The 27148-nt window shown below is 46.0% G+C and overlaps 1 protein-coding gene across 6 annotated transcripts in view; it reads left to right on the top strand.

Moving 5' to 3' along the window:
- Kdm2a (lysine demethylase 2A) overlaps positions 1–19188 on the top strand; it is a 111702-nt gene extending 92514 nt beyond the window's left edge. For all 6 annotated transcript variants that reach the window (XM_027944642.3, XM_027944640.2, XM_071616012.1 and 3 more), the window contains 9 exons: positions 5085–5168; positions 6534–6803; positions 7315–7446; positions 9320–9409; positions 11257–11969; positions 13973–14136; positions 14659–14817; positions 15346–15561; positions 15989–19188. In XM_027944642.3, coding sequence (XP_027800443.1) covers positions 5085–5168; positions 6534–6803; positions 7315–7446; positions 9320–9409; positions 11257–11969; positions 13973–14136; positions 14659–14817; positions 15346–15561; positions 15989–16170 — 2010 coding nt within the window. In that variant the 3' untranslated portion in view covers positions 16171–19188. The remainder of the gene's footprint in view (positions 1–5084; positions 5169–6533; positions 6804–7314; positions 7447–9319; positions 9410–11256; positions 11970–13972; positions 14137–14658; positions 14818–15345; positions 15562–15988) is intronic.
- The last annotated feature ends 7960 nt before the right edge of the window (positions 19189–27148 follow it).

Genomic DNA, 27148 nt, shown 5'->3' with positions numbered 1-27148 from the left:
TGATAGGACTGAAGCAGAGAGTTAGGGATAGATGGGTGCTATGGTGCAAGCCAGTAATCCCAGCAACTCTAGAGGCTATAGCAGGTTTGAAAGTTCAAGGCCATCCTGGGCAACTTAATGAGATCCTCCGCCACTTAGACCCTATTTCAAAATTTAAAAAAGGCTAAGAATGTAGCTCAGTGATAAAGCAACCCTAGGTTCAATCCCCAGTACCAAACAAAAGGAGGAAAGAAAGAAAGGGTTACAAGTAACTGCAGAGGTAATAATCAGGAATTTTCTTCATCTGACACTTGGGTTAATGATTCTGACACTAATAAGAGAAGAACTGATAGAAGACCTAGTTTAATCAGCTCTTTATCCAATAAGCCAATTTTTAAAATAATCAACCTGTACAAATAAAACTTTTTGTCATTTTTACTGATGTGATATTTTTAATAATTCATACATTCTTACTGAACTGAAAGCTTAAAAAACTAAATCATAAGGCACTTAAGGTTAAGTAATATATATATATTTTCTTTAAAATATTTTCATTGTATTCCTGTATTATATAATGTCTTGTTCTTACTAATTCTTATGTTGGTTGCCTGTTTTTTATTATAAATTAATAGTATGTGGGGGGATTAGTCCTTGTTTCATTTGTAATTTGGAAAATTATTTGGTGTGTTTTCTGGTGCCCTGTTTTTTGTCCTTTCCTAGTAGCCTCTAGAATTTGCACTTGCTACAATTTGTATTTTATTGTTTGGGAGTAATGTGTTGCTCTTAAAAATTTGTAGTTTATCATCCTTCTAGGTAAGATAGCACTGAAGACTAAAATAAGCATTTTTCAAGAAGACCTCCCAATAGCCAGCTTACTGTTAAGGAAAGTTTTTAAAACAAAATAAGCTGATGCACTGGGTCTTTAAATCTTAAAATAAAGCGCAAGGGAGAGATTTAGGATTAGGATGACCATAGAAGCATTTCCAAGAAAAAATCAAGAGCCCTAAAATCCCTCCTTCCCTTGGTAATCTACTATAAAAATTAGCAAATGCAAGCCCTTAAGGTATGGTATGCCTGTGTTCTCACTTACTGGGGATGCTAGAGGCTCCAGGCTCAAGGCAGAAGGATGGTTTGAGGCCAACCTAGGTGACAGTGAGACTGCACTCTGAGTAATCACATGCCCCTTCCCCACTTCAGCCTATTTAAGGACACTAAGTCTATTCCAGAAAGTCACTAAAACAACTACTTTGTAAATGCATAAGAATGTATCAGTGATGAAAGCTGGATGTTTATGTCAAAATAGCATCTAATTTCCAAAAAAAAAAAAAAAAAACCAAACTTTTAAGTTACAGTTTGAGGGTCTGAAAATTACATAAATTTGGATCCACACTGCTGCTCTTAGTCTTCTGTTCCTGCTTAGCTTCTCATCCCCTGCTGATGTAGGTGCACTGTATATCTCTGAAAACCCAACCTGTGTAGGCACCTTCCCTTGTACCTGTGGCCCGAAGACTAAGTGTTTGTGTTCAGTGTGAGTTTCATGAGGGATGGTGCTGTGCGCCGAGGTATGGGTAACATGTAAGTTCAGTGGCTGTCAGAAAGTGGCACAGAGGTGTCTGACAGGACTGCCTGCTTCATCTAGGGAGTATCAAGAATGAGGCAAGCAAAACAGATTTGAATGGAAGTGGAAATCCAAGAGTAGTATCCTGGGGCTGGGGAACATTCTCATGGGTTGAAGAGACTGGTTGGAGTTGGGGAGAATGCCTGGTCCCTGACCTCCTGCCTTGTTTAGATGTGAAGTGCTTTGACCTTGGGTTGTGCCTCAGCCATTTGACTTGGTCATGATGGAACTGTTAGACATTTCTAGAATGCTGGTTCTCTCAGAACCAGAAGCAGACATCTGTTGTAGATGTAATTGATGGGAAACAGCCGTATTTTATTGACTGTCTCAGTATTGGCTGAAATGTGCTATTTTTTAAGGTTTTTCTGGAAACACATATGCCGGTTCTGGATGGTGGGTTGAGAGCCGCGGGAGCAAGGGCAGGTAAAGCCTGCGGAGAGAAGGAAACTTGGGAGGAGCATAGCCCTCTGCCTAGTTCTTCCTCAGGTCAGACTTTAGGTTCTCCCAGGTGTTTGCCAGAAGAGGGAGAGAAATATGTGTGTGCAGTCAGCCAAAGAGATCTGGCCGGAACAATAAGAATTGACCCTGAGAGGAGAGCTCTGCGGTGAGACAAGGACAAATGCAGGCCTGGGTGCCTAAGCCCATAGGTAGGGCAGAATGGCTTAAAGCCTTCCCTTCCGCCAGCGGCTTCCAAAGTCTGCCACCGGGAGCCCTGGGGTTCTCCTGGTGCGGCGGAGAGGGAGGGAAATGGGGCGGGGCGCGGTGCCTCCCCGGTGGCGCCTCCTCCAATGGCTAGAGGAGAGCGGCCGTGAACACACCCCCTCCCTGCGCTGCAGCAGAACGCTGGGCCCTCTGCCTGGCTGGCTCACTCGAGCTCGGCTCCCCCTCCTGCCATCTTCCGTTGCAAAGCATTTCTGGGAGCTGCATGTGGGTGACGCAGCAGCATTGTTCGCAGGCACAGGAAGCCGCGGCTGAGCTGAAGGGCTGAGAAGGAGCTCAGAGCGCTGTCTGCTGCTGCCTCTGGAGAGCCTGAAGGTTTAGAGCTGGACTGTTCTGCCTTATGTGCTCTGAGAGATTCCAGAATTTTCAAGTAAATTGAGATTTTCCTAGAGGCAGAAAAACCTAACTCCTTCCGCACAACTTCCAACACAGAAAACAAAACAAAGACGCTGGGGAAACTTCACCCAAGAGCCTCGGCAGCTCCAGAGCGACGGGAAACGCAAGGTCAGGCGGTCGATTGTCAAGCCCTTTATGGTCTGGGGTGTGTGTAACTGTAGGGACTTTGTCTCAGCCGAAAGGTAGAAAAACTGCCTGCCAGGGAAGTCCAGGACAATGCTTATGATACTTGAGCCGTCATTGCACTTGCTTGCTCACTGGTGGGATGTGCTTTGGAACTGGGTCGCTTGGCTTTGGGGAATCCTTTCCCCCTTCTGCCCAGACGCCCTCGGTTCTTTCCCTTCCTGTGATCTGTGGGGTGTGGGCCTGTTTGAATGTTCTCCCGAATGCCTGGAGCCTAGATAGGCGGCAGCCTTTCCGCACTCCACCCCCGCTCCCCCATCTCAAACCCCCTCTGGTGAGGGGTGGTGGCTTCTTTATATGGTTTCTTGTAGGGCCTCAGCTGGAGTCAGCCTTTTTTGATGAAAGCAGGGCGTGCTTGGTTGAATGGCCCCAGAGAAATAAAGCTTGGAAGGAAATCTGCATTTCCCTCCACACCCACACGCACCCCAGTAACTGAGCCATGGACGTGTGAACAGCTGCCCCCCACCAACGCCAACACAGTTTCTCACCTCCCCTTCCCTGTGCCACCCATAAAAGTCTTGCAGGTAGAATTAGAATGCTTTAGGTGAACAGTTAAGTTCCTTTTCTACTCTCTTAAACAATCAGATCTTTCTCTGCAGTCTGTTTTGCTGAAAGTGGAAAGTCCCTGTTTGTGGACAGCTCAGTTCTCTCAACAGAGGAAATGGGCAGAGTCCTACTCCTCGGCAGTGCGGAGTGGGGGAGGGGAGCGTATACTCCCCAGCGTACATTTTGAATGGACCCGAATTTTTCACCCTAGGGAGATTAGTGACCCAGACCAGCTCCTCGTTCCACGTGGCACCACACCCCGCCTCTTCACCCCCACGCAGTATGGTGCTAACAGGAGGCTCCAGAATAGGATGCCATAGCAACTTGAAGTAAATAAAACGCCTGCAAAGGAGATCAGTTTGGGGGAAGGTGCAAGGCATCTGGAGACTTGGCAAAAAGCAATCTTGATAGAAGAGCTTCACCACATATTACAGGGTCTTTGGAAGCCCAACTCTGGGATTTGAAACATGATTTTTTGTTAAGGATGAAAATAATTTAAAGTCCTGATTATGAAAAGTGGTTATTAAAAATAGCCCAGGCATGCAAATCTGTCTAGGTCAAAGTTTAGCTTTTTCTGAAACAAGTTACTCTCTCTACACACCTAAGGCAAGTGTAACTTGCCTTTCAGATTTGCATTCTTTTGTTGTGGCATTGCTTTAGGGCTTAATGAGGTCAGAAGAAAAGATTTCATTCTGCTGGAAGATCTGAGCTTCTGAAATTTGTCTAAAACATAAAAGGTTTATCTCAAAATAACAGTCAACCAATGTTTTTCACTTAAGTGGCAGTTTTTTACTGTAGCATTATTACTAAGTCTTTCAGACTTGATTGGTTAAAGTCATGAGAACTATTGCCCCTGAGATTACTACCCCATTAATAGAAATAAAGGCAAATTGCTTTCTGTGAGTGTACATGCATACATGTGTGTGCGTTTGTGCACAAACGAACCAAATAGAGATTTCTGTAATCAGCCTTATGAGATCAGATCAGAGTCTTGTGTTGAATCAGGATGTTAACATTAACTCTGCTGTTAACTCTCGTCCTAGTAGTTCAGTATTAGCCCAGTCATTTTGATGCATACATCTTTACATTCATTCTTTGCATTGCATGCGTCTGCAAAAGGAAGGCAAAATCTAACTACCTGATAATATTCACTAGCCAGTGTGGAGAAGTAAAGGGACAGTATAAACTTCTACTGTCACAACTACATGACAAGTAACATTTGTCACCACAATAGCTCGTTGCTTCATTATTAAGTGTTAGTATGCATGTATAAGTAAAGGGTTGGGGGCTGGGTTGTGCTTCAGTGGTAGAGTACTTACCTGGTATGTATGAGGCCCTGGGTTCCATCCCCAGCACCTCAAAAAAAAAAAGAAGAGGTAAGGATTTGGGAGCAAAGGTAAGTTTGAAGTCTTGATAAAATTGCTGTAGTCCATATTTTCTCTTTCATCTTTGATTCATTTATTTTGCAGCAAGTCCCTGTATGAAGGGAGATTGCAGACAGTTGCCAACCTTCTCTTCCTTTTGGAACTTGATGAGAATAAGTCTTAAGTGTGGATATTGTTGGGAAAGGTTGAACTCCGTGTTCGACTGCCCTGATTTTAATTTTTTTTTTTTCCCTTCTTCTCTCCTATCCTACTCTCAGATTTTGCTGGAGGAGCTTGCCAATAGTGATCCCAAGTTAGCCCTCACTGGAGTCCCTATAGTACAGTGGCCAAAAAGGGATAAGGTAAGAAACCCTTCTGCTTGATCTTCAGACTGCTCAAGCCTTTTGCTAGCTGATGATTGTCATTCCAGGAAGAAATGAACAACTAGAGGCAGGCAACTTTTAGTGCATTAATACAAACTTGACAGAAAATTACTTGGACCTGACCAAACTCTTAGGGTCAGTGTAATTGGCTATCTTTGGAGGTAAATCTCTTAACAGAACCATCAAATCAGGAGGCTTCCCTCTAGATTCAGATGCCAAGCTCTGTATTTTTTGTTCAAAGTGGATCACCTTCTATCCTTCTGGCCCAGAGACTCAGTTATCTTCATAGGCAGGATTTAAAACTAGTTAAAAGAGAATTAACACCAGCTAATAAATTGTCAGTTATGAATTTTCATGCCTCTTTAGTTAAGGTCCTATAATTTTTTTGCCATATTTTCCTCTGTCAAGGTTGTATGTTAAATAAATGATAATATTCTAATCCTGGCCATGAGTTTCACCCCTCTTTTGTGTTTCCTAGATGACATTTGGAAAGCCATCACATTACAGTGGTGTTTAGGCAGAATATAAAGTTGTGGAGTATAACAATGTTTTAAAGAACCACCTCCCCCATTCTTAGTCCCACCTGGCCACATAGGACTGCCAAAACAGTTCAGTCATTTCTGGTTATTGAGTATTTTGTGTCAGGAAAGAGTTTAAGACATGGTGGGGAATTAAAGACTATATGGTTCTTGTTCTTTGAAAGGTCACTAACAAGATAAATGAAAGTGCTGAAGGTACTAAAATTATAAACATATACCAGAGAGATTTATTCCACATTTCAGTGTTATTGGGAATGTTTGCTGTGTACCAGATCCTGTGCTGGGATTCAAAGTGATAAATGTTAAGACCAGTTTCACCCTCAAGTAGTTTGCCATTCCATTTAGGAGCATATTCTAAGTAGTCAGTATAAGGAAATACTGGAGGTCCCCTGGGGTAACTTCAGTACATGGCACTTACCCAGAAAGCTTCAGGGAGTGGCAGATCTCAACAGCTCCGCAAAATGAAAGGGATGTGGCTAAAATAGTAGGCTGAAAGACTAAGTCGGGATTGGCAGATTTTTATGTGAAGGTTTAGATGTTAAATATTTTAGGTTAGGTACTCCATATAGCCAGCCATAGCGTCTCAGTTCTGCCTTCATAGCATGAAGCCAGCCATAGATGATAGATAAACAAAGGAACACAGCTGTGTTCCAATAAAATTTATTTCTAAAAACAGGCAGCAGACAGATTTATTCACAAGCCAGAATTTGCTAGTCCTGGACTAGATACACTGCTATGTAATCTTCTACCCTCTTCAGTCTTAAAGCAACCTGATATGATTGACCTCACCACATTCTCTTTCTAGCTTAAATTCCCCACCAGGCCAAAGGTGCGGGTTCCTACCATCCCCATCACAAAGCCTCACACTATGAAGCCAGCACCACGGTTAACACCTGTGAGGCCAGCAGCAGCCTCACCCATTGTGTCTGGAGCCAGGCGGAGAAGAGTGCGCTGTCGCAAATGCAAAGCCTGTGTGCAAGGAGAATGTGGTGTTTGCCACTACTGCAGGGACATGAAGAAGTTTGGAGGTCCTGGACGAATGAAGCAGTCCTGTGTCCTCCGACAGTGCTTGGCAGTAAGTAATATGCAGGGTAAAGACTTCAGGGGAATGGGTATCAGTGCCAGAGGGATTAGAATACACCTGATATAGTCAGGGATTACAGAACTGAGAGAAGGAGGTAGCTACATTCTCTTTGGCTTTCTTCATTTTGTCCATCTCTACCTGGGTTCAGAAGAAAGATCTGTAGCTCTAAAAATAATCTAATCTTGGCCTTGCTTGATTTTCAGAGACTAGCCCTTGAAGGGTGATCACTGGTTTCTGTTTCCTCCATAAATGAACTAGAAAGGACCTGTGAGGCTAAGGATAAACCAACTGAAAGTGAATTAGGCCCCATTTGTCTCTGATTCCCAGCAGTTCAGTCCCCCATCTTCTTCCTCTGTTATTGTTTTCTATCAGAACCATCTTTCCTATCTACCTGTGTCACTAGAGAGTTATAGGAACCAATCTCTCATCTTCAGTTAAAGGGAAACTGAAATGATAAGGATCTAAGTCTGCTCTCTTTGTTTCTATATTTGTTCTCTTATAGCCCAGACTGCCTCACTCAGTCACATGTTCCCTTTGTGGAGAGGTGGATCAGAATGAGGAGACACAGGACTTTGAGAAAAAACTCATGGAATGCTGTATCTGTAATGAGATTGTTCATCCTGGATGCCTGCAGGTAAGGAGAGGCTTAAGATCCCCTAAAGTATCAGCTGATAGAGCAACAGGAGGTAGGACACCTGTCACAAGAGACTGCCACCACCTGTACTGTGGGACCTTAACCCATGGTCACATGAGTGGTCTGACATCGGCCCTTAATTCAGGTCTACTGTGGATCAGGCTCTGTTTTAGATCCCAAGGATAGAAGAGTATGTAATACAACAGTTCCTGCCCTTATGGCACTTACAGTCTGGCCTCTGGACAATGCATATGCAGTCATCTGGTCATCATGAAACTGCAGGGTCTATTTGGAAATGCCTTAAACCTTCAGGCTCTCTGCTACACCTTAAGCGTCTCTCTGAATATATGTTCCCAAGGAACAGTGGGGGTGATACTGTCAGCTAGCATTGAAGGAGTATTCTCTGCAGCAGGCTTGGGACATGTCTGAGCTTTTACAAAGTAATAAGGAAGTGTAGACCACAACTTCAGAGATAAAGTCAGCTGGTCTGGCCTAGGTCCTGTATTCATAAGATCTCCCCAGATGATCCTGTTGTGCAGCCACGGCAGAGAATCACTGTTTTACATACATTTTCTTTGTTGCAGTAGGGATTACAGGAATGTCCTACCATGCCCAATTTACATACATTCTGTGTTTTGTTGTTGTTTTTGTTTTTTAGTTCTACATGGACACGTTTTTATTTTTGTTTATTTATTTATTTTTATGTAGTGCTGAGGATCGAACCCAGGGCCTCGCACATGCTAGATGAGCACTCTACCACTGAGCCACAATCCCAGCCCCCTGCATTAAGTTCTTAATGTTTAAAACAAGTCTATAAAGTTGAATCTCTTATTTCTCATGGATGAGTGGGCATGGTGGTACGTACCTATAGTCCCAGCTATTTGGGAGACTGAAGAAAGATTACTTGAGTCCACAAATTTGAGATTAGCCTGGGGCAATGTAGCAAGAACTTATCTCAAAAAAATAAAATAAGGGCTGAGGTTGTGGCTCAGTGGTAGAGCACTTGCCTAGCATGTGTGAGGCACTGGGTTCAATTCTCAGCACCATATGTAAATTAGTTTTTTAAAAATTGAAAATATATATATAAAAAGTGTATATGGTAGAGCACTTGCCCTAGTGTGGGTGAGGCCTAACACAATTAATTAATTAAAATAATAAATACACGGTGCTGGTACTTTCCCAGAAAGTGTCTACTATATTATATAGATTACCACGTCAACAGTGATTATAAGACATTGATAGTTTGAGAAGCCCAGTTTCAGAAAGATTAAAGTGTGGAAAATATGGATCTTACAATTGATAAAATAGAGAATTACCTTCACTGTGATGACAGTGGTTAATACAAAGCATTCAGTAAATGCCGGGCACTTTTCTAAACATGTTGCATAATATACAATTGATTTAATCCTTAACCACAACCCTGGTAAGGTACATATTGTTCTGTCCGCAACAGTTGTGTTTTTGCATTGTTATACATATTTCCATTTTACAGTTGAAAACACTGGGTCACAGAGACTAACTTGATCATTAGTCTCTAAACCCAAGTAGTTGTAACCATGACCAACTGCCAAGTTCAGGTCTGGTGCTATTGAGAATCTGTGTCAGGAGAAGAGATCCCAAAATGATCCTGATCTTTGGAAGTCTCTTAATGAAGTTTAATTTTGGTCAAGTAACCAAGAATGGTGGTGGCCAGTTTCCCAGTGGCTGGGAGTGGGTATCCATGCCATTTGGAGCTGAGCAGCTCTATTTTTCCTCCCCTGTGGACCAGCTTGTTTAGAAATGGGTAACTCCCCTAGCTTCTTCCAACCTATATTACACTGTGTGATGATGAAGGCAGAAGAGATTGACCTTAAACACCCCTATCTGTCTATAGATGGATGGAGAGGGATTGCTTAATGAGGAATTGCCAAATTGCTGGGAATGTCCGAAGTGTTACCAGGAGGACAGCTCGGAGAAGGCCCAGGTAATGGAACTTAATGGCTTCATTTATGACTGCAAAAGAAGCATCCAGTGTGGGGATGTTAGGTTTGCCTCTGCAACAGCATTCACAGAGTGTCTCTGACCTAGGAAGTGATTTTTGTTTGTTTGATCCTTTTTCTTTCTTTTTTTACTTATTTGATTTTTCATTGTTAAAGTTTTTAGGTTTTTTTCTGTTGTTAGTTTAGTTTTGTTTTGTTTTAATTAAATATTGTTCCACTTGAAATTCACAAATTCCTGAGGTCTTTCATACTCTGGGGCAGTAGAAATTAGGAAGCTTAGCAGGGCTAGTGGGAATTTAGGTGGGCAGGTTCTCTCCTGAGGAATGCAACTAGAGGGGAGGCAGTGGCCTAAGACCAACTGTAAATACTAGAGCCATGTGCTTGAGTTTCCAGTTAAGCAAGTTCACATTTTTATCATCTTCATCTCTGTGGCCTGACAGAAATGCCTGCCCACCCCACCCCCCACCGTACCCAAATCTGTCATTCGAAGACAGCCCCTCCCTTAAAGGATATTGGGACCAGCTCCATGACCTTGTCCCAGGGCAGCTGAGGTTGCTGGCCTAATGGTTGCCAGTAATTTCAGTGTCCAAAAGGACTCTGGTTACTGAGGCTGGCAAAACAGGACCTAATGGGACACACAGAAGAGGCAGCTAGGCTATTCTGTTGTCCATTCTCCAGGAGCCTGAACAAGAGTGCAGAAGAAGCATAAGGGAGTTCCTTATCTTCTTAGTATTTCTTCCACTGGGGCTCTGAGGTAATTGAAATTTCAGTCTAAATATCTTTGAGAGCAACTTAACTAGTGCTTAATTCATTCCAAGTTCTTGAACTCTAGTAGCTTTTATATTCGTCATCAGTGGTGGTGTTGAGGGTTGGCATCTCTGCTATAGAAGATGGCAGATGGTGGATGCTGTTTCAGTTATGTTATAATACATTGCAAAACCAGCATCTAGAAGGCAGTCATTACCTCCTAACTGTGTGACCAAAGAATTTAAGAAGGAAAAGGAGCAGAGGTCAGGACTGTTGCTCAGGAACGTAAAATGTCTCCTTAAGGAAAATCTGAATTATTAATAGGATTTCTAGTGGCACATAGTGACTGGGCTTTGTCACAGCATATCCAAGTTGGTTTCTAGGAAGGGACTAGCATCTTTAGAGCACAGGTGTCACCTAATGAGGTGTGGGTGGGTCTGTGGGGTAACTCACTGTGGTCCTGAGCCATTCCCTCTGCAGTTAATGGTTTCTCACCAAGGTTCTCATTCTGTTTTCTCTCTCACATGGTGAATGGAGTAGAAGCAGTAGCTGGGAGGGTTGTGCTAAATGCCAGAGAGCTCAGAGTCTAAAAGTTGGTGATGTTTGCCCCTCTCAGCCCCTGCTTCCTCATCCAAGAGACAGAGACAGACTGTTTCTTTCCAACCACTAACGTGAGACACATTACATGGGTGAAAACTAAATTAGAGGCAAGATTTTAAATGGTCAGATTATGAAGATGTAGAGTTATAACCTGTTTAAATAGTATTTTTACCCAGAGAATTATAATTCAAAATCCAGAGTTGAATAAAGTGGGATATACATTCAAGCAGTCCAGATTTGGATCTCACTCCTCTGTACTTGGACACAGACCATTTTTTGACCCACTTACAGATTTTTATTCCATAATCAAGTGTTATCTGGCACAAGTCTGAGCTCAGTTGCTGATCTTCATAGAGTGTAAATTGCAAGCTCTGAAAAGATAACTCCCTCTGGCAGCAGTGACATCTCTCAGGCTTACCTTGTTGGTTCAGAGGGTTTGGGGGAAAGGAAGCACTGATGTTGCTTTTCTGGGCATATTTTGCAGAAGCGGAAAATGGAAGAGAGTGATGAAGAAGCCGTACAAGCCAAAGTCCTGCGGCCCCTGCGGAGCTGCGACGAGCCCCTCACACCCCCGCCTCACTCACCCACTTCCATGCTGCAGCTCATCCATGACCCTGTTTCCCCCCGGGGTATGGTGACTCGGTCATCCCCTGGGGCTGGCCCCAGCGACCACCACAGTGCCAGCCGTGATGAGCGCTTCAAACGGCGGCAGTTGCTGCGGCTGCAAGCCACAGAGCGCACCATGGTACGGGAAAAGGAGAACAATCCCAGCGGCAAAAAGGAGCTGTCTGAAGTTGAAAAAGCCAAGATCCGGGGATCGTACCTCACTGTCACGCTACAGAGGCCCACCAAAGAGCTCCACGGGACATCCATTGTGCCCAAGCTGCAGGCCATCACGGCCTCCTCTGCCAACCTTCGCCATTCTCCCCGTGTGCTAGTGCAGCACTGCCCAGCCCAAACCCCCCAACGTGGGGACGAGGAGGGGCTGGGGGGAGAGGAGGAGGAAGAGGAGGAGGAGGAGGAGGAAGATGACAGTGCAGAGGAGGGGGGTGCAGCCAGGCTGAATGGCCGGGGCAGTTGGGCTCAGGATGGAGACGAAAGCTGGATGCAGCGGGAGGTCTGGATGTCTGTCTTCCGCTACCTCAGCCGCAGAGAACTTTGTGAATGTATGCGAGTGTGCAAGACGTGGTATAAATGGTGAGCAGGGATACAGAGGGGTATGGGCATAGGTGGTAGGTCTTCCATTTGAGAGCAGCATGCCCTTTGTTACCTGAAGGCTTGTGGGGTCCTACAAGGAGCAAACGGACCCAGTCTATTTCCTGGACTGTGTGTCCTATTAAAGATATAGCCTTCTGTATCAGCAGATATTATTAGGGGAATTTAGCCATTGCCTCCTCTCCCTGCTCTATGCTTCCCCATCTTTCTCTGCTGGGTGAAGAGAAACTGTGATGGTTTTGTACATTTTTATACTAAATCTCAAGTCCTAATGAGCTGGAAGTCTTATCCCACACCTATGGGTTCAGTTTATCATGTGGTGGTGGAGAGCCTATGACATGCAAGTCACTTGTCTGATTTTCATGACACAGATGACTACATCCAGGCCCCTGCCTTGATAACTTTTCTACCCACTGAGATAAGTGGGCATGCTTTCCAAAATGAATTTGAAGGTACTCATAATTTTCCACAGTTTTATTTCTAATCCTCCAAACCTTAACCAGTCCCTTTTTCCAGCAAGCATGGTCCAGTTTGGGAACTTCCTGAGACTCAGTTGCCCTTCTTTTCTTTCTATCTATCTATCTATCTATCTATTTATATACGGTGCTGAGAATCTAACCCAGTGCCTCACACATGCTAGGCAAGCGCTCTGCCACTGAGATACAACCCCAGCCCTTAGTTTCCCTTCTTAATGAGACCAGCCTTCTCAGGTTGAACAGACTCTTGGAGGGGAAATCCCTAGTATTGATGATGAACAAAGGGCTTTCTGTTGGACATTTCAGGTTTTTCCTTATGCTCTAGGACATATTTCTTTTATCTGTATCACATCCTAATACAGCAGTTCACAAAGTACATTGTCCTAACCACCAGCATCCTCTTGGGAACTTACTAGAAATGCAGATCCTCAGGGACCATCCCAAGCCTGCTGAATCAGAGCCTTGGGTGTGGGTCCAGCAAGCTCTTGCAAGCCCTCCTCTAGGGGACTCTGCTGTGTGCTTATTTGAGAACCTCTGCTTTCTGGTCAGCAGCTTCCTCCTGCCATAGAAGTTTGATGTGCCACCGGTGAAATTTTGTCAGTCTTTAAATAAAGACCCTGTTCTTTGCCAATAAGAGTTTATTTTTCAAAACACTATGTGATCTTCTCAGATTATCTTAATATTTCTCTTTCTGGGGCTAGTGTGCCTGCCTAGCTCTACCCCTTTAGTTTCCAGTCCAAGGTACATAAATCTCCCATTATGTGCTGTTTCCCCGCTCTCTGCCAGCCAGACTCTGCTGGGCAGGGGTGGGATTATAAAATAATATGGAACCCGCATGGTACAACACAGTGTGTGGCCTGTGGATTTGTAGTCTGCAGTGGAAAGGCAGTCCTCTACATTTTAGGGCTGGCCTGAACTGACTCGAAAATGTCAGGCTAGCACCAAGTCAGAAACCCAAGGTGGAGAGAGGATCTAGGCCTGATAAAGAGCCTCTTAAGGCCTAAGACAGTAATGAGTTTAAGGTGCGGGTATTGTGCAAGTGCTGAGTAAAACCCTGTGTTTCCAGCAGCTGTTAGTGACTGATAAAGACTGGATAAGCCAAGTACCTTCAGTCAAGAAATAGTAAAATGTTTATTTTCATACTCTTCAGTAGGAATCAGCCATTTTAGGGCATAAGGCATTATAGTGTATTGTTTTTGTGTCCCTAACAACTGTGTTCTCAACTGCTCCAGAAATAGGGTAACTGATTATATATTTAAGTTATATATTACTTAATATGTAGGTCTGCAAAATGTCTAGTTGCTATTGAGAACAAGGCAGTTTTTGCCTAGGCTTTGAGGCAAAAAATAAAAAGGGTATGATCTTCATTCTTCCTATAGAAAAATATAGGGAGAATGATCCTTCAGGAAGCATTCTGTTTATTCCAAAAGTCTGCAGCAGCCTTTGATGGGCACTATGTTGACAGGGTATCAAGTTAATTACAGCTTGTGCTCTTCTCTTCTGTCACAGGTGCTGCGACAAGAGACTTTGGACAAAAATTGACTTGAGTAGGTGTAAGGCCATTGTACCCCAGGCTCTCAGTGGCATCATCAAGAGGCAACCAGTTAGCCTTGACCTCAGTTGGACCAATATCTCCAAAAAGCAGCTGACATGGCTGGTCAATAGGCTGCCAGGTGGGTGAGCAGGCAAAGATGAGCTGTTAATGGTGCTTCTTAGAATTACTTTATGCCATTTTTTAATTTTGCTTAGTAAGAGATTTGTCTGGGACCACCTTAACTGCTGGTCTCCAAGGAGTCACTGGACTGGTGACTACACTAGACAACAAAGAAATGGATCAGGTGATGCCACCAACTCTCCACGTCTCCTCAGCATAGCCACTGGAGAGGAAACTTAAGTCTGATATTGCCTTGACTGGCCCCTTGTAAGCTCTTCAGTATTTTGAGGTCTCAGAAAGACAGGAAAGCCACTCATTCTTGTATTGTTCTGTTAGGAGCTAAGCAGTCAGTTTAATGTCAAAGCTAGAAGATGTAATATAGGATACCAAAGGAGTCTTTGAACTTAATACTAGATTAGGATACCGTTCCTCTCTTCCAGTAGACTAAGGTCCATTCACCTTGTTCAGGTCAGCTGTTAATTGAGGCTTTGGATGTGCTGGTAAACGGTATGTTGCACATCTCTGTTTCCATCTGTCGCAGGACTGAAAGACCTCCTCCTAGCAGGCTGCTCGTGGTCTGCAGTCTCTGCCCTCAGCACCTCCAGCTGCCCCCTTCTCAGGACCCTTGATCTTCGGTGGGCAGTAGGAATCAAGGACCCTCAAATTCGGGACTTGCTGACTCCATCGGCCGATAAGCCGGGTATGTTCTGGACATTATTTGTCCGTGCTTGTCTTTATTATAACAGACATCATCCTCAGAAGCTAAGGTAGTTCTCAGAAGTGAAACTGTGGAAGAATAGGAGAGTACAAATTCAGAACAGAATGGTAGACTTTGAACAAGTACAGATAAGCAGATAACTACTTACAAAGGAGGGATTCCATTCTCTGGTCAGTGGAGTTTGCAGCCTGAGGAAGGCTTGCATAGGCTTCGTAGTGGAATGTCAAAGCTATTTGAAGGATGGTCTAGAAAAGCATGAGGCTGTGGGAAGGGGAGGAGCATTCCATACATACCAGTGTAAGTAAGGCATAATCTGGCACTGGGAAGGAAGAAAACTTGTTTCCTAGAAACTATCCCCACACATTGCTCCCTAATGGTAGGGTTGGGCGTGGGCATTCTGTTTAACTCTGTCTAGGGGGCCTGGCCAGCAAGTAACTGATGCTCCTAGAGCTTTGGAGCCAGATTAGAGAATTTAGAGTCTTGATCTAGGCTCTCTTCTTGCCTGTACAGGTCAGGACAATCGCAGCAAGCTCCGGAACATGACTGACTTCCGGCTGGCAGGCCTTGACATCACGGATGCCACGCTTCGCCTCATCATTCGCCACATGCCCCTCTTGTCTCGACTCGACCTTAGTCACTGCAGCCACCTTACAGATCAGTCCTCCAACTTACTCACTGCCGTCGGGTCTTCCACTCGCTATTCCCTCACAGAGCTCAATATGGCAGGTATGCTGCTGCTTTTTCATGCTGGACAGTGCCCCTGCTTCCAGGTCCCAGCCCTCTCTGGAACTTGACCAGTAAACCACAGTGATTTGGGGTGCGTTGATTAAACTATATCCCTTTTCTAACTGATGTAGGGCTGGGGACCAGGATAGGTAGGTCAGGAGCCCACATGCATGGCTGCCATCCAGCTATGATTTGGTTAGCTTTATAGCCCTTGTGTGCTTGTGTCCCATGGTGCTGTGAGTGAGGCAGCAGTGCTGATGGCATCTCTGAACTGTGAGCCAAGAAGCTTTTAGCATTTGGGGGAAAGAGGACTTGGGAAACTGAAGGGTGTAGGAGGTCATCTATGGCTGGGGTTTTTTTTTGTTTGTTTGTTTGTTTTTTTGACTTATGTTTTTGACCATTATCCTCATGGCCACTGTGCCCACAGGTTGCAATAAATTGACAGACCAGACGCTGATCTACCTACGGCGCATCGCCAATGTCACCTTGATCGACCTTCGAGGATGCAAGCAGATCACTCGAAAAGCCTGTGAGCACTTCATCTCAGACTTGTCCATCAACAGCCTCTACTGCCTGTCTGACGAGAAGCTGATACAGAAGATCAGCTAAGACATGCCCAGCCCAGACTGAACAGGAAACCGATCTTCCCTTGCCTCCCCACTGAGGAGAGCTTCTCCCTGACCCTGCACGGGCTCTGAGGCCAGCGTCACACTCCCTCTCTGCTCTCCTATCCCTGAGCTCTTCTCCCACAGGTGGGGCAGAGAGGGTAGTGGACACCAGGCTTACCTGCCTGCTCCTCTTCCTCCAAGGAAAGGGGAGGAGCAGTGGATCCAAGGGGAAGGAACGCACAGACTGTGCTGTCACGGTGTCTGCTCGTTTGCTCACCTGCCAGGAGGCCAAGCTCTTTGTTTGGGGTTTCATGCAATGTTCACCTGCACCGGGCCCTGGGCCCCTCTTCCCCTCCTGTGGTCCCCAGCAGTGCCTGGTTCTGAGCAAACTCCAGGGAAGAAAGCAGCCCTGCTTCTGGCCAGGTTCTCCTCATGGTGTCCAGTGCGTGTCTCTCCTCCATCATACTCTCCCGGCTTCTGCAAGAGGGGCCAGCAGCCCCAGGAACGCTAGGCCCAGCAGATCCCACTGGTGCTGTCGAGATGTTCGAAGCCTAGGGCCCCTTATCTGTGCTTACCCTCCTTTCCTGTTCCTGAGCTTGATGCTGTCCAGTGCTCATGCTGTTCACATATTGTGGTGTACCTCCCTCCCCGCCCAGCCCCTTGACTCTTCTACTAGTCTCTGTGAGGTCTTTATTGCACTTATTGGGATTGAAACTCTTTAGAGGAGCTGGAACTGTACCCCAGAGATGCCCCCATTTCATTGCTACCCAGGCAGATTATGAGACAGGCACCATCTCCTTGTACTCCACCCCTGCCTCCCATTGACTGCCCTCTTCTACATGTCCTCATTCCTGCCTGAATAGGGCTTTCCCAGAATGTGTGTCTCCAGAGGGAGCAGCCTGTCTCCCCCAGGTAAGGAAAGCAGAGAACTGGCTGAGTCCCCACCTGCCTCCAGGCCAGGCTCCTCCAGGCTTCCGATTCAGTGTAGCCTCCCCGAGCCCAGGTCTGTGTGTTGCCCCATGACTCACTGATCTGGTGCCTTTCTAGGGGGAGGGGTCCTGCTTGGAAGCCAGTCACCTGCCTTCTGCCCACAGCTGTGGAAGGGGGTGTGCATGTGCCTCTGTGTGTGTGGCTGAGTGTTCTTTGCGTGTGTGTGGAGGGAGGTAGTGAGGGGAACATGGTGTCTCACTCCACCGCCCTTTGTCAAGCCCCATCAGCTGCCCCCTTTTACTTTGCATCAAACGGCCTGTCCAAAGATCCTCTCTCTAGGGCAGCAGAGAGCTTTTTGCACTTTAAAGAAAAAAAAAAAAGGAAGAAAGAAAGGTTGGAATTTCTTTTGGGTCATTTTTTAAGTGTGTGAGGAGATGCTCAATAGCAGCAGCCTTTGGCAAGAGCTTATAAATGATGGATGCAAATTTGCACTCTGCTCCCCATCTGTAAGGAGATTGATAGCACAACCTTGCCCCTGCCTTCTCCAGCCCATCCCTTTCTGTACCCTTTGCTGTAGCCCAGTCTTGGGCTTTCCTCCTGAACCTCTAGTGGGGGGTTGGGGGGGATGGAGCCCTGCACCAGGGGTCTGAAGTTTGAGCCACCCTGAGGAGAGATGCCCACTGTTCCTTGCCACTGCCAAAGCAGTAGAGGCAGAGGGATTTCCTCTTTGCCACCTACCCAAGCTTTGACCCTGGCATTAACTGGCCACCTTAGAGGAAACTGGGCCCTGGTAGCAGGTGGCATTGTGTCTGTTCCAATTTGCTGGTTTTCCTGGCTGCACCTTAAAAACAGCAGTCGTCTGCTCCTTTGACCCTCTGCCCCTCCCATTGGTCTCCAGGCCCCAGCAGTATGGGCCTGAAACATTGAGGAAATGCCAGTGACTTATTCCAGAGTGCCTGTTAGGGGAATTTCTCTGAAAAGAACCCTGGGTGTTGAGCAAAAATCTTATTAATATTATTGTTAATGACCTATAATTGGAAGCTTCCTGCCTTTTTTTTTTTTTTTTTTTTTTTTTGGGTTATTCCTGTGGAAAATACTGAAAAGATTACTAAATTTTGTTTTGTTGTCTTTTTATAAAAGGGGAGGTGGAGAGACCCCTTCAGAGCAGGGATTGTGCCGGGAGAGTGCCTCTGACTTTGGGACATTTCATCCACAGAAATTTCCAAGCTGGTGGTTGGTTTGGGGTTCTGGTTTTTATGTTTGTTTTTTGATTTGGAAAAACAAGCATTTTTACCGTGCACGTAAATTGGTCAGCAGAAAAGGGAGCCCAGGATGGCAGCAAATGGACCAGTGCCTTTGCTGGGTTTTACTTTTCTTTGGGACTATGAGGGGAGAATGGTTTTTAGAGGTGAGGGTCGGTCCACGTGGAAGAGAGAAGTGTCTCTGTTTGGGGACAGAGGAACTCCGGAGTTCCATCGCATTCCTGCATCTGCTCTTAGCTGCGGCCTTGCCAAGAGAGCCTGCCCTCCTCAGACTGCAGGACCAGACCTCTGCCTCCATCTTTCCAAGCACCGGGGCAAAAAAACACAAAGGAAAGGAAGAAAATTTATATATATATAATATAAAATCACTTGGTGATTAAAAAAAATAACTGCTCCATAAATAAAACTCCTAAAGTCACTATGTTTAAAGGGTTTGTTTGTGTTTTTTGTTTTTCGGAAAAATATTGTAAATATATATTTTTTGTTGCTGATTTAGAGTCAATCTCCAATGTTGTGCTAAAAATTTTAAATTAAATGTAAGCATTAAGGGGATAAGTCTTACGCTATCTCAGTTGACACATTGGGGTTATTTTGGGCCAGGGAAGGAGGGAAGCTAGTTGAACTTTGTTTGTTTTCTAAAAGTTCTCCACTATTGGTTTTAGAAAGAGCAAGGACATCTTTCCTCTTACACGTGGGAATGGGAGATATTTGTGTAATAAAATTTTTAAAAGACAAAAAAGAAATAGCCTCCAATGGGAAATATTTTAATTTGGGTTTTTTTTGTTTTGTTTTGTTTTTAAATAAAAAAGCTTTAAAAACAAAACCAACCCTTTTTGGCTCTGGTGTGTGTGTGTGAGAATATCAAGTCATGCCAATTGGTGTTGGCCTCATCACTCTGGGTAGAAGCAAAGCTGTGGCACCCAGACAACTTGGATCTGCTTAGTAGCTTTTTGTCATTTTAATGTCAGCAGAAGTTGCTTCTAAAAACAATATGTACTTAATCAAGGCATACTTTTTTTTTAATGGATGTGAAAATTCTAAGTGCCAATAAAGGCAGTGCTTGAAATGACTCTGCTGTCATTTGTAAGACTGAAGGGACCATCAAGGTGTCCTGAGAATAGGCCTGGGCATTTCTGATCTCTCGCCCCCACTGCCGCCAAGTACTAAAGCTGCAGAGCAGGCCTCCCTTTGAGGGCAGTGCTTTCTCAAAGTAGCCAAGCAGAGAGCCTGTGATTGGCATTTGTCCCCACCTGCCCTGTGAAAGGCATGTTGAGAACAAGCTTCTAATCTCTAAACATGCACCAAGTGCTACCAAAGAGCAAGCACCTCCTTGGTGGGAGTTCCTGAGCAGGCTCTGGGACCCTCAGAGGATCTAGTGGGTCTCTGCTTGTCTGGTTACTACCCTCTGCTTGTCCTACTCTCCCGGACTGATGGTTAAAGACCATTTTTGGTTCTGCTGCATGTTCTAGAAACAGATGGGACATTAGATGATGGGCTGACCTGATGTTAGTTTCCTGAGGGTGGATGTGGATATGACCATGTTTGGATGTTATCAGGAATAGAACAGTTAATTTTGCATCCCTGTGCCTCAGAAATCTTCTGCTTCTTGGTATCCTCATCCCTGCATCCCTAGTGGAAGCCACTACAGTTAAAGACCTCCAGCACAGCAACAGCCCCAAGCAGCCTCCCAGCCTTCAAATCAATTCCATCTCCATACCAACAGCCAGAACATTTCTCTCAAGATAGATTTGAGGGCTGGGGTCGTGGCTCAGTGGTAGCTGCTTGCCTAGCATGTGTGAGGCACTGGGTTCCATTCTTGGCACCACATATAAATAAATAAAAGTTCAACATCTACAAAAATATATTTAAAAAAAAAAGATTTGACTATATTTTCTCCTGCTTATAACATAAGTGCATTCAAGCTGGCATGGTGTCACACCTGTAATTCCAGCTACTTGGGAGAGTGAGGCAGGAGGATTGCAAGTTCAAGGCCAGCAGAGGCAACTTAGCAAGGCCCTGTTTAAAAATTTTTTTAAAAGTTCTGGTAATGTAGCTCAGTGATAGACTGGCCCAGGATTAAATTCCCAGTATCAAAACAAAAATAGTGTGTTTATCTCAGGCTTTGTCAATCATGTTTGGCCTCCCGATCCTCTACCCATAGCTGACCTCGGTTCCGCCATCTCTGGGCCTTGGCTTGTGCTGTCCCCATGCCTAGCATACCTTCCTGTGACTTCTCTGAGAAACTGCCTCCCACAGCTCAAGACTGAATCAGACACTCCCAGGCTCTTCTGATCTTCAGGACTCTAAGGTCAGTCTTCCCACCTGGCCTGTGAACGAGGATCAGTCTGTGCCATTTACCACCTGGGCTGGCAATTGGCACAGTGCTTGGCATTGCTGAGAGAGTGTTCTCAGAAGCTCACTTATACCCCGAGGAACTTCTCTCCAAATGTACTTTTTCTACTACCCCATATCTCCCTACCTACCCCCTCCTACCTGCTGCCTCTGTTTTTTTTGTTGTTGTTGTTTTTTAGATGGAGTCTCACTGTTGTCCAGGCTGGTTTCAAACTCAGCTAACCCTGATGCTCAGTATCCCAAATAGCCAGGACAATAGGCCTAGCTGCCCTTCCTTTCTTATGTGGATACCACTGGCCTCTTTTTTTGGGGGGGGAGGCCATTTCTGATCTAGCCTGCATTCAGCTATGAATTAATCTTTCTTGGGCATATATAAATATCTTCAGTAACCCTCCAGGTAATGTCTAAACTCGGAATACTCTCAGCCTTCCACAGGCAACTAGAATGTGGGAAGCTCCATGGCTGGCACACTTTGGGTCCTTCTAAGAGGCCTCGAACCAGACATCTCTGTGATCCCCAGGCTTGCTGTTTAGAGTATGCCATCCCACCACAATTGAAAAGTCTTCCCTTAGACACCTTCCTGCAGAAGCCTGTCCTGTTTCTTACCAACCAAAAGAAGCTAACCTGGATTTTCTGAGGACATTTCTTAGGTAACTGTATAGTGACACTGGCTACATATGCTAGTCCTTACCAAGTTGGTGGCCACTGTTCCAAGCACTTGTAGTATCTCCTATCAACCTATTCTTTTCCATTTAAAGATGAGAAACTGTAGGCCAGGAGTGTTGGCTCACACCTGTAATGCCAGCAACTTGGGAGGCTGAGGCAAGAAAATGAAAAGTTCAAGGCTAGCCTGGACAACTTCAGGAAACAATGTCTCAATTTTTTTTTTTTTTTTTTTTTTTTTTTTTTTGGTACCAGGGATTGAACCCAGAGGCACTCAACACTCAACTACTTTGTATTTTATTTAGAGACAGGGTCTCACCGAGTTGCTTAGTGCCTCGCCATTGATGAGGCTAACTTTGAACTCACGATCCTCCTATCTCAGCCTCCTGAGCTACTGGGATTACAGGCATGCACCGTTGCACCTTTTTTTTTTTTTTTTTTTAGAGAGAATTTTTTTTTTAAAATATTTATTTCTTAGTTTTCGGCGGACACAACATCTTTGTTTGTATGTGGTGCTGAGGATCGAACCCGGGCCGCACGCATGCCAGGCGAGCGCGCTACTGCTTGAGCCACATCCCCAGCCCCTGCTGCACCCTTTTTAAAAGTGGTAGAGCATCCCGGGTTTCAGTCCTCAGTACCACAAAAATAAATAAATAATATGCTAGGTGTACATCTGTAATGCCAGCCACTCAGAAGGCTGAAGCAGGACTATTGTAGTTTCAGGCCACTCTGGGCAACTTAGCAAGATTCTGTCTCCAAGTAAAAAATAAAAATAAAAAGTGCTAAGGATGTGTTGCAGTGGTAGAGTACCCCTGGGTTCAATACTCAGTACAAAAAAAAAAAAAAAAGAGAGAGAAACTGAGCTATGGACAATGAATAATTTTCCCAAAGTGACTTGGTTAGTAAAATCCAGAGACTGACTCTGGCTCCAGAATCTGCATTCCCCAGGCTGTTCCCCAGCCTCTCTGTTCATGGTTCTAGGCAGCTGTCTTCATCCTACAGGTAACAAACAAAGCCAAGGCTCAGGAGGTAAAGTATGGGTATGAAGCTCAGTGGTAGAGCTGGGACTCCACAGCCTACTATGCCCTACTGAGCATCCTGGGTGAGAAGTGTATCCAGGTCTGTCCCAGGAGTAGGGGATAAGATGTCCTTATTCTGATTGTAATGAGAGATAGCTAAATGGAGATTGGAGGCAGAACCAGTTCGTGGTGAAAACCTCATGCAGTCAAGCCAGACTCTGCAATCCCAAGGACCCAAGCTTAGCTTCATCCTTTGCTCTCACCATCCTGAAATTCTTAAGACTTGTGAATAAGGGACCTGAATTTTATTTTGCACAGGGCCCTGCAGGGTGTAGCAGGTCCTGTGGGGAGAGGCATCCCAGCTCCCCCAACCCCAGGCCAGCTCTGCCAGGTGTGGCTTGAGTGGCCAGCAGCACCTCGGGCCTGGCACCTGCTAGCCGCAGAGATCCATTCTCCTCCCATCATCTTTCCAGTTCCACATCTTGCACGGAAGAAAGGCTCCTCATGCCACCAGTTTGCTGCCTTTGCTGTCCTTCCCCTTCCCAACTTGCCTCTTCCCGGAGGCCACAGCCGCAGGAAGCGCCAGTTGCTGACCCCCCTTGAGTGTGCCATGAGGGTGCTAGCACAGTAGACAGAGAGACCTAGGGCAGGACAGACAAAAAAGTGGTAGAGGGAGGAAGATAAATGAGAGAAAAGAGGGCTTTGGAGGACATCTAAGGGGAGACATAAGGGAGGCCCAAGATATTCCAGAGTGACGCTTCACACACTTTATCTCGGTTAATTTTTTTTTTTAAGTTGGGCAGAATGACTTTATCTTATTTGTTTATTTTTATGCGGGGCTGCGGATGGAACCCAGTGTCTCACGCATCCTGGGCGAGCGCTCTACCACTGAGCCACAGCCACAACCCCTCCGTTACTCTTCCTTCAGAAGAATCAAACAAGGCCATGCTCAGAGAGTTTAAGTAACTTGCCTAGGGCACTCAGCTGAATAACAGGATCGACCCATGTCTTTTCCATCTCCTCCCCGCACCACGCATGCACGCACACTCACAGCAAGTACCCGCGGCCACAGCGTAGGGGCTGTGAGCCAAACACTCGGGCCGGTTGGGAGTGTCAAGGTATAAACGCAACAGCTGCGAACACAGCAAGCTTTGAGGCCAGGCTGAGCGGCGCCGGAACGCATGCGCATTGGTCAGGACTCCTGATGGCCGCGACTAGGGCCCAAACAGGGTGGGGCGGGACCAAGACTAGGCGGAGCCAGAACGGGGTGGGACATGTCCAAGGCTGGGCGGGGCCAAGGCTAGGCGGAGCTGGAGCGGGGCGGGGCGGGGGCAGGGCGGGGGCAGAGGCGGGGGGCCGGACCAGGATACCGCACGCGCCAGGGACAGGACGCAGGGCGAAAACCTTGTCCAGGACTCGGCCAGAGCCGCGTGAGACCCACATCCCAGCAAAGCGGAAAGGAGACTAGGACCGGGAGCAGTGCAGGGATGGTGATCTTCCGGAGGTCCCGGGGAAAAGGTGCTGTCCTGAAGGCAGGTCCTGAGGAACCAGCAGCACTGGCAGGTCCTTGCCCTGTGTGTGAAGGCGCTAAGGACCCGCGTCCTGGTGATATGGGTGTCTCTTCGATAACCTGGCCCCTTTCCTTTCTCAGGGACTCTCCACGACTGGAAAACTCTCTTTTTCTTATCTCTAATACAACTGCCTTCCTCCCCTTTTTCTGGCTCTGGGGAAAACACCCCTTCTGCAGAGGTTTTCCTAGCTTCACCTGAGAAGGCTCCTGGCTCTTGAAACTTGTGTGTTGGTGTGGGTGAGGGGGTCCTCATAAGGATATTTGCAGCAGTATAGGAGATCAGCTGGCCTCTAGGATCAGTGACCTGCGCTGGATAAGAGCTCAATAAATTTCAGCTACTATCATGCATTGTTTGCTCATAAATTCAGTCTGTTTCTTCCTGTGTTCCTTGTCTAAGGCCAAGCACCAGTGTGTGGAGTGTGAGAGGAGCTCAACAAATATGGTTAAATGGATGAGTGAAGGAATTCCCGAAGCTCAGCCAGGCCTTCAGTGTCTGAGCTGTCCAGGAGACTGGAGTTTCTCCAGGTCAGTCTGGCTCACAACTGGGGAAGCCTCCAAGCTGCTCTCCTACTCTTCAAAGCTCAGGATGGAGAATAAAAGAGAGAACTTGCATTTCCAGGCCTTAGCATGTGCCAATCCTCACCCCCAGCCTCCCTCACACTCACATGCTTACAATGTCATGTCCAAGACTTGCCCCAGTCCTCCCCCACCTTTCCGCTGATCTCTTCTCACCTCCTACAATATGGCTCTTGCCAGGTTATTTGAAGATACATATTTAGGGTTTTTCTTCCCCACCAGACTGGACCATCACTGAGTCCTGTAGTCTTTGCAGCCCTAACTCTGTGCCATGCATCTTGCTGGAGGTCAGAGATGCAAGACAAACAGGGACAGCAAAGAAAAGCCCTCTGAGTAGGAACATTTTAGGCTATGAGCAAACAGGATGAGCAAGACCCTGCCATATGGGGAGGAAGGAGGAGGGGACTGCAAAATTGAGGCCCAGAGGTGGAAATGGACTGGCTTGCTCTAGGAAGACCAGACAGAGTGGAGACCAGAAGGGTTGAAGGTGCTGAGTTAGAAATCTGGGCAGGGCTAGACTGCAGGCCCTGCAGGCACAGTCATTGGAGGTGGGGTTTAGTTCAGGCCTGTGAAAAAGAAGCAGGTATTCCAGAGAGGAGGCAGGTATAAGAGGTAGCAGGAACTAAGACCATCTTCACCAGGGCTCAGTGGAGGATGCAGGGCATGTTTCAGAGACAGGCTCAGCCATAGTGCCAGTGACAGACGGTGTTCAAATGGGGGCCAGAGACAAGCTGTAGGAGAGAGGAATAGATTATGGAAAACGGAGAATCCACGACTGAGATGGGGAGGCGGTTGGACAAGGGCTGGGTGGTGGGAGCAGGAGCTCAGTGTGGGCCTGGTTGAGTTTGCAATACCTATTAGTCACCCAGTGGGGACGCCAAATAGTGATGTGTGAACAGACTGCCAGCTGGACAGAAATGGGGTTCCTCTTTTCTTTGCACCCCAGGCATATTGGCCACAGCCCAGCACAATCTGGGCACCAGAGATTCAACAAATCTGACAAGCTAGCCTGAACGGTTAAGTTTACAATCGACCTTTGCAGAACCACCAGAGGGCAGCACCATCCCACAGTCCAACCTTCCCAGGGTCAGGACCTGGCCCTGGGCCCTAAGCCTGGGGCTTCTCAGAGCCACTTTCCCAGGTTCCAGGAATCAATGAGGTGTGCCCTGAATACCAGCTCTCTGGAATGGCCCCAACCTCAGGCCTGGCTGGGGCTGTGGGTCAGGTTATGGGTGAGATGGCCAATCTGGGTTTTCAGGTGGTGGGGGGAAGGTGGGGCTGCCTTCTGGAGCTGGATGGCTGACATTTCTGAACCCACACACAGACTCTGGCCTGACAAGTTCATCAAGCAGCAGAATTTTTTTTTTCCCTTCTCTACTAGGGATGAAACCCACTGCCTTACTCATGCTAGGCGAGGACTCTACCATTGAACTACATCCCCATATCCTTAGTTTATTTATTTATTTATTTTTAAAATTTTTTAGTTGTAGATGGACTTAATACCTTCATTTTTTATTTTTGCATGGTTCTGGAGATCGAACCCAGTGCCTCACGCATGCTAGGCAAGCACCGTACCACTGAGCCATAACCCTGGCCCAGTTTATTTATTTTTAATATTTTTCTGGACAATGTCAGATGTAAATTTTATTTTTATTTTATTGATTGATTTATTTTTTGTGGTCCTGAGGATCAAACTCAGGACCTCATGCATGGTAGGCAAACGCTTTACTACTGAGCCACATCCCCAACCCCTTTATTTTATTTTTTGAGACAGGGTCTGCTAGATTGTTCAGGCTGTACTTAAACTTGTGCACCTGGCCATAATTTTAAAAATAGGGGTCTTCTGTTCCAGAAAACCCAGGCCAGTGTGTGGCTGTACTTTCAGTCCCAAAGAGTCAGGGCAGGAGTTGGAGTTATGGCTTAGTGGTAGAGTGCTTGCCTGGCCTGGCATGCAGGGGGCACTGGGTTTGATTCTCAGCACCACATATAAACAAATAAAAAGGTCTATTGACAACTAAAAAAAAAAAAAAAAAAAAGAGGGTAGGACAGTGGCAAGACATTAGAGACCTACTGCTAGGTCATCCATCCCTGTTCTACCCCAAACTCCATGTGCCCCAAGAGCTCATTCATTCAGTCATTCCTGGATCACTCAGTCACTCACTCATTCATTCACTCACTCATCAAAAACTGACTGATGTCTTTCTTTGTCTGGTCCTGGACATGGTGGAAGAGATGAAACTCAGGAACATCAATTATGGTGGGATACAATGTGTACCTCCCCATACATCAACATTTCTGACATCCAGTGCATTTTCAAATTTTGATGCACACATGTGCATCAATCTTTACCTCCCACTGTCAAAACTTGCAATGTTGCATGTTGCAACTTAAATTAAGGAAACAGGGCCTAGTGAGTGACAGGAGTAGTGACTGAGATGTATATAGTTGGGGTCAGGAAGTGCTACCTGGAGGGGTTACATCTGAAAGGATGAGCAGGAGCTGGGTAGGGAAGAAGGCACCCAGATAGTCTTCCAGGCTCAGGGATAGCAGAGGCACAAAGGTGAGAATTGATGATTACTGAGGGAATTTCAAGTGCAGAGGATGGTG

Source organism: Marmota flaviventris, chromosome 9, assembly GCF_047511675.1.
Source record: "Marmota flaviventris isolate mMarFla1 chromosome 9, mMarFla1.hap1, whole genome shotgun sequence".
Classification (NCBI taxonomy): Eukaryota; Metazoa; Chordata; class Mammalia; order Rodentia; family Sciuridae; genus Marmota; species Marmota flaviventris.
This window is presented reverse-complemented; position numbering and strand designations above follow the sequence as displayed.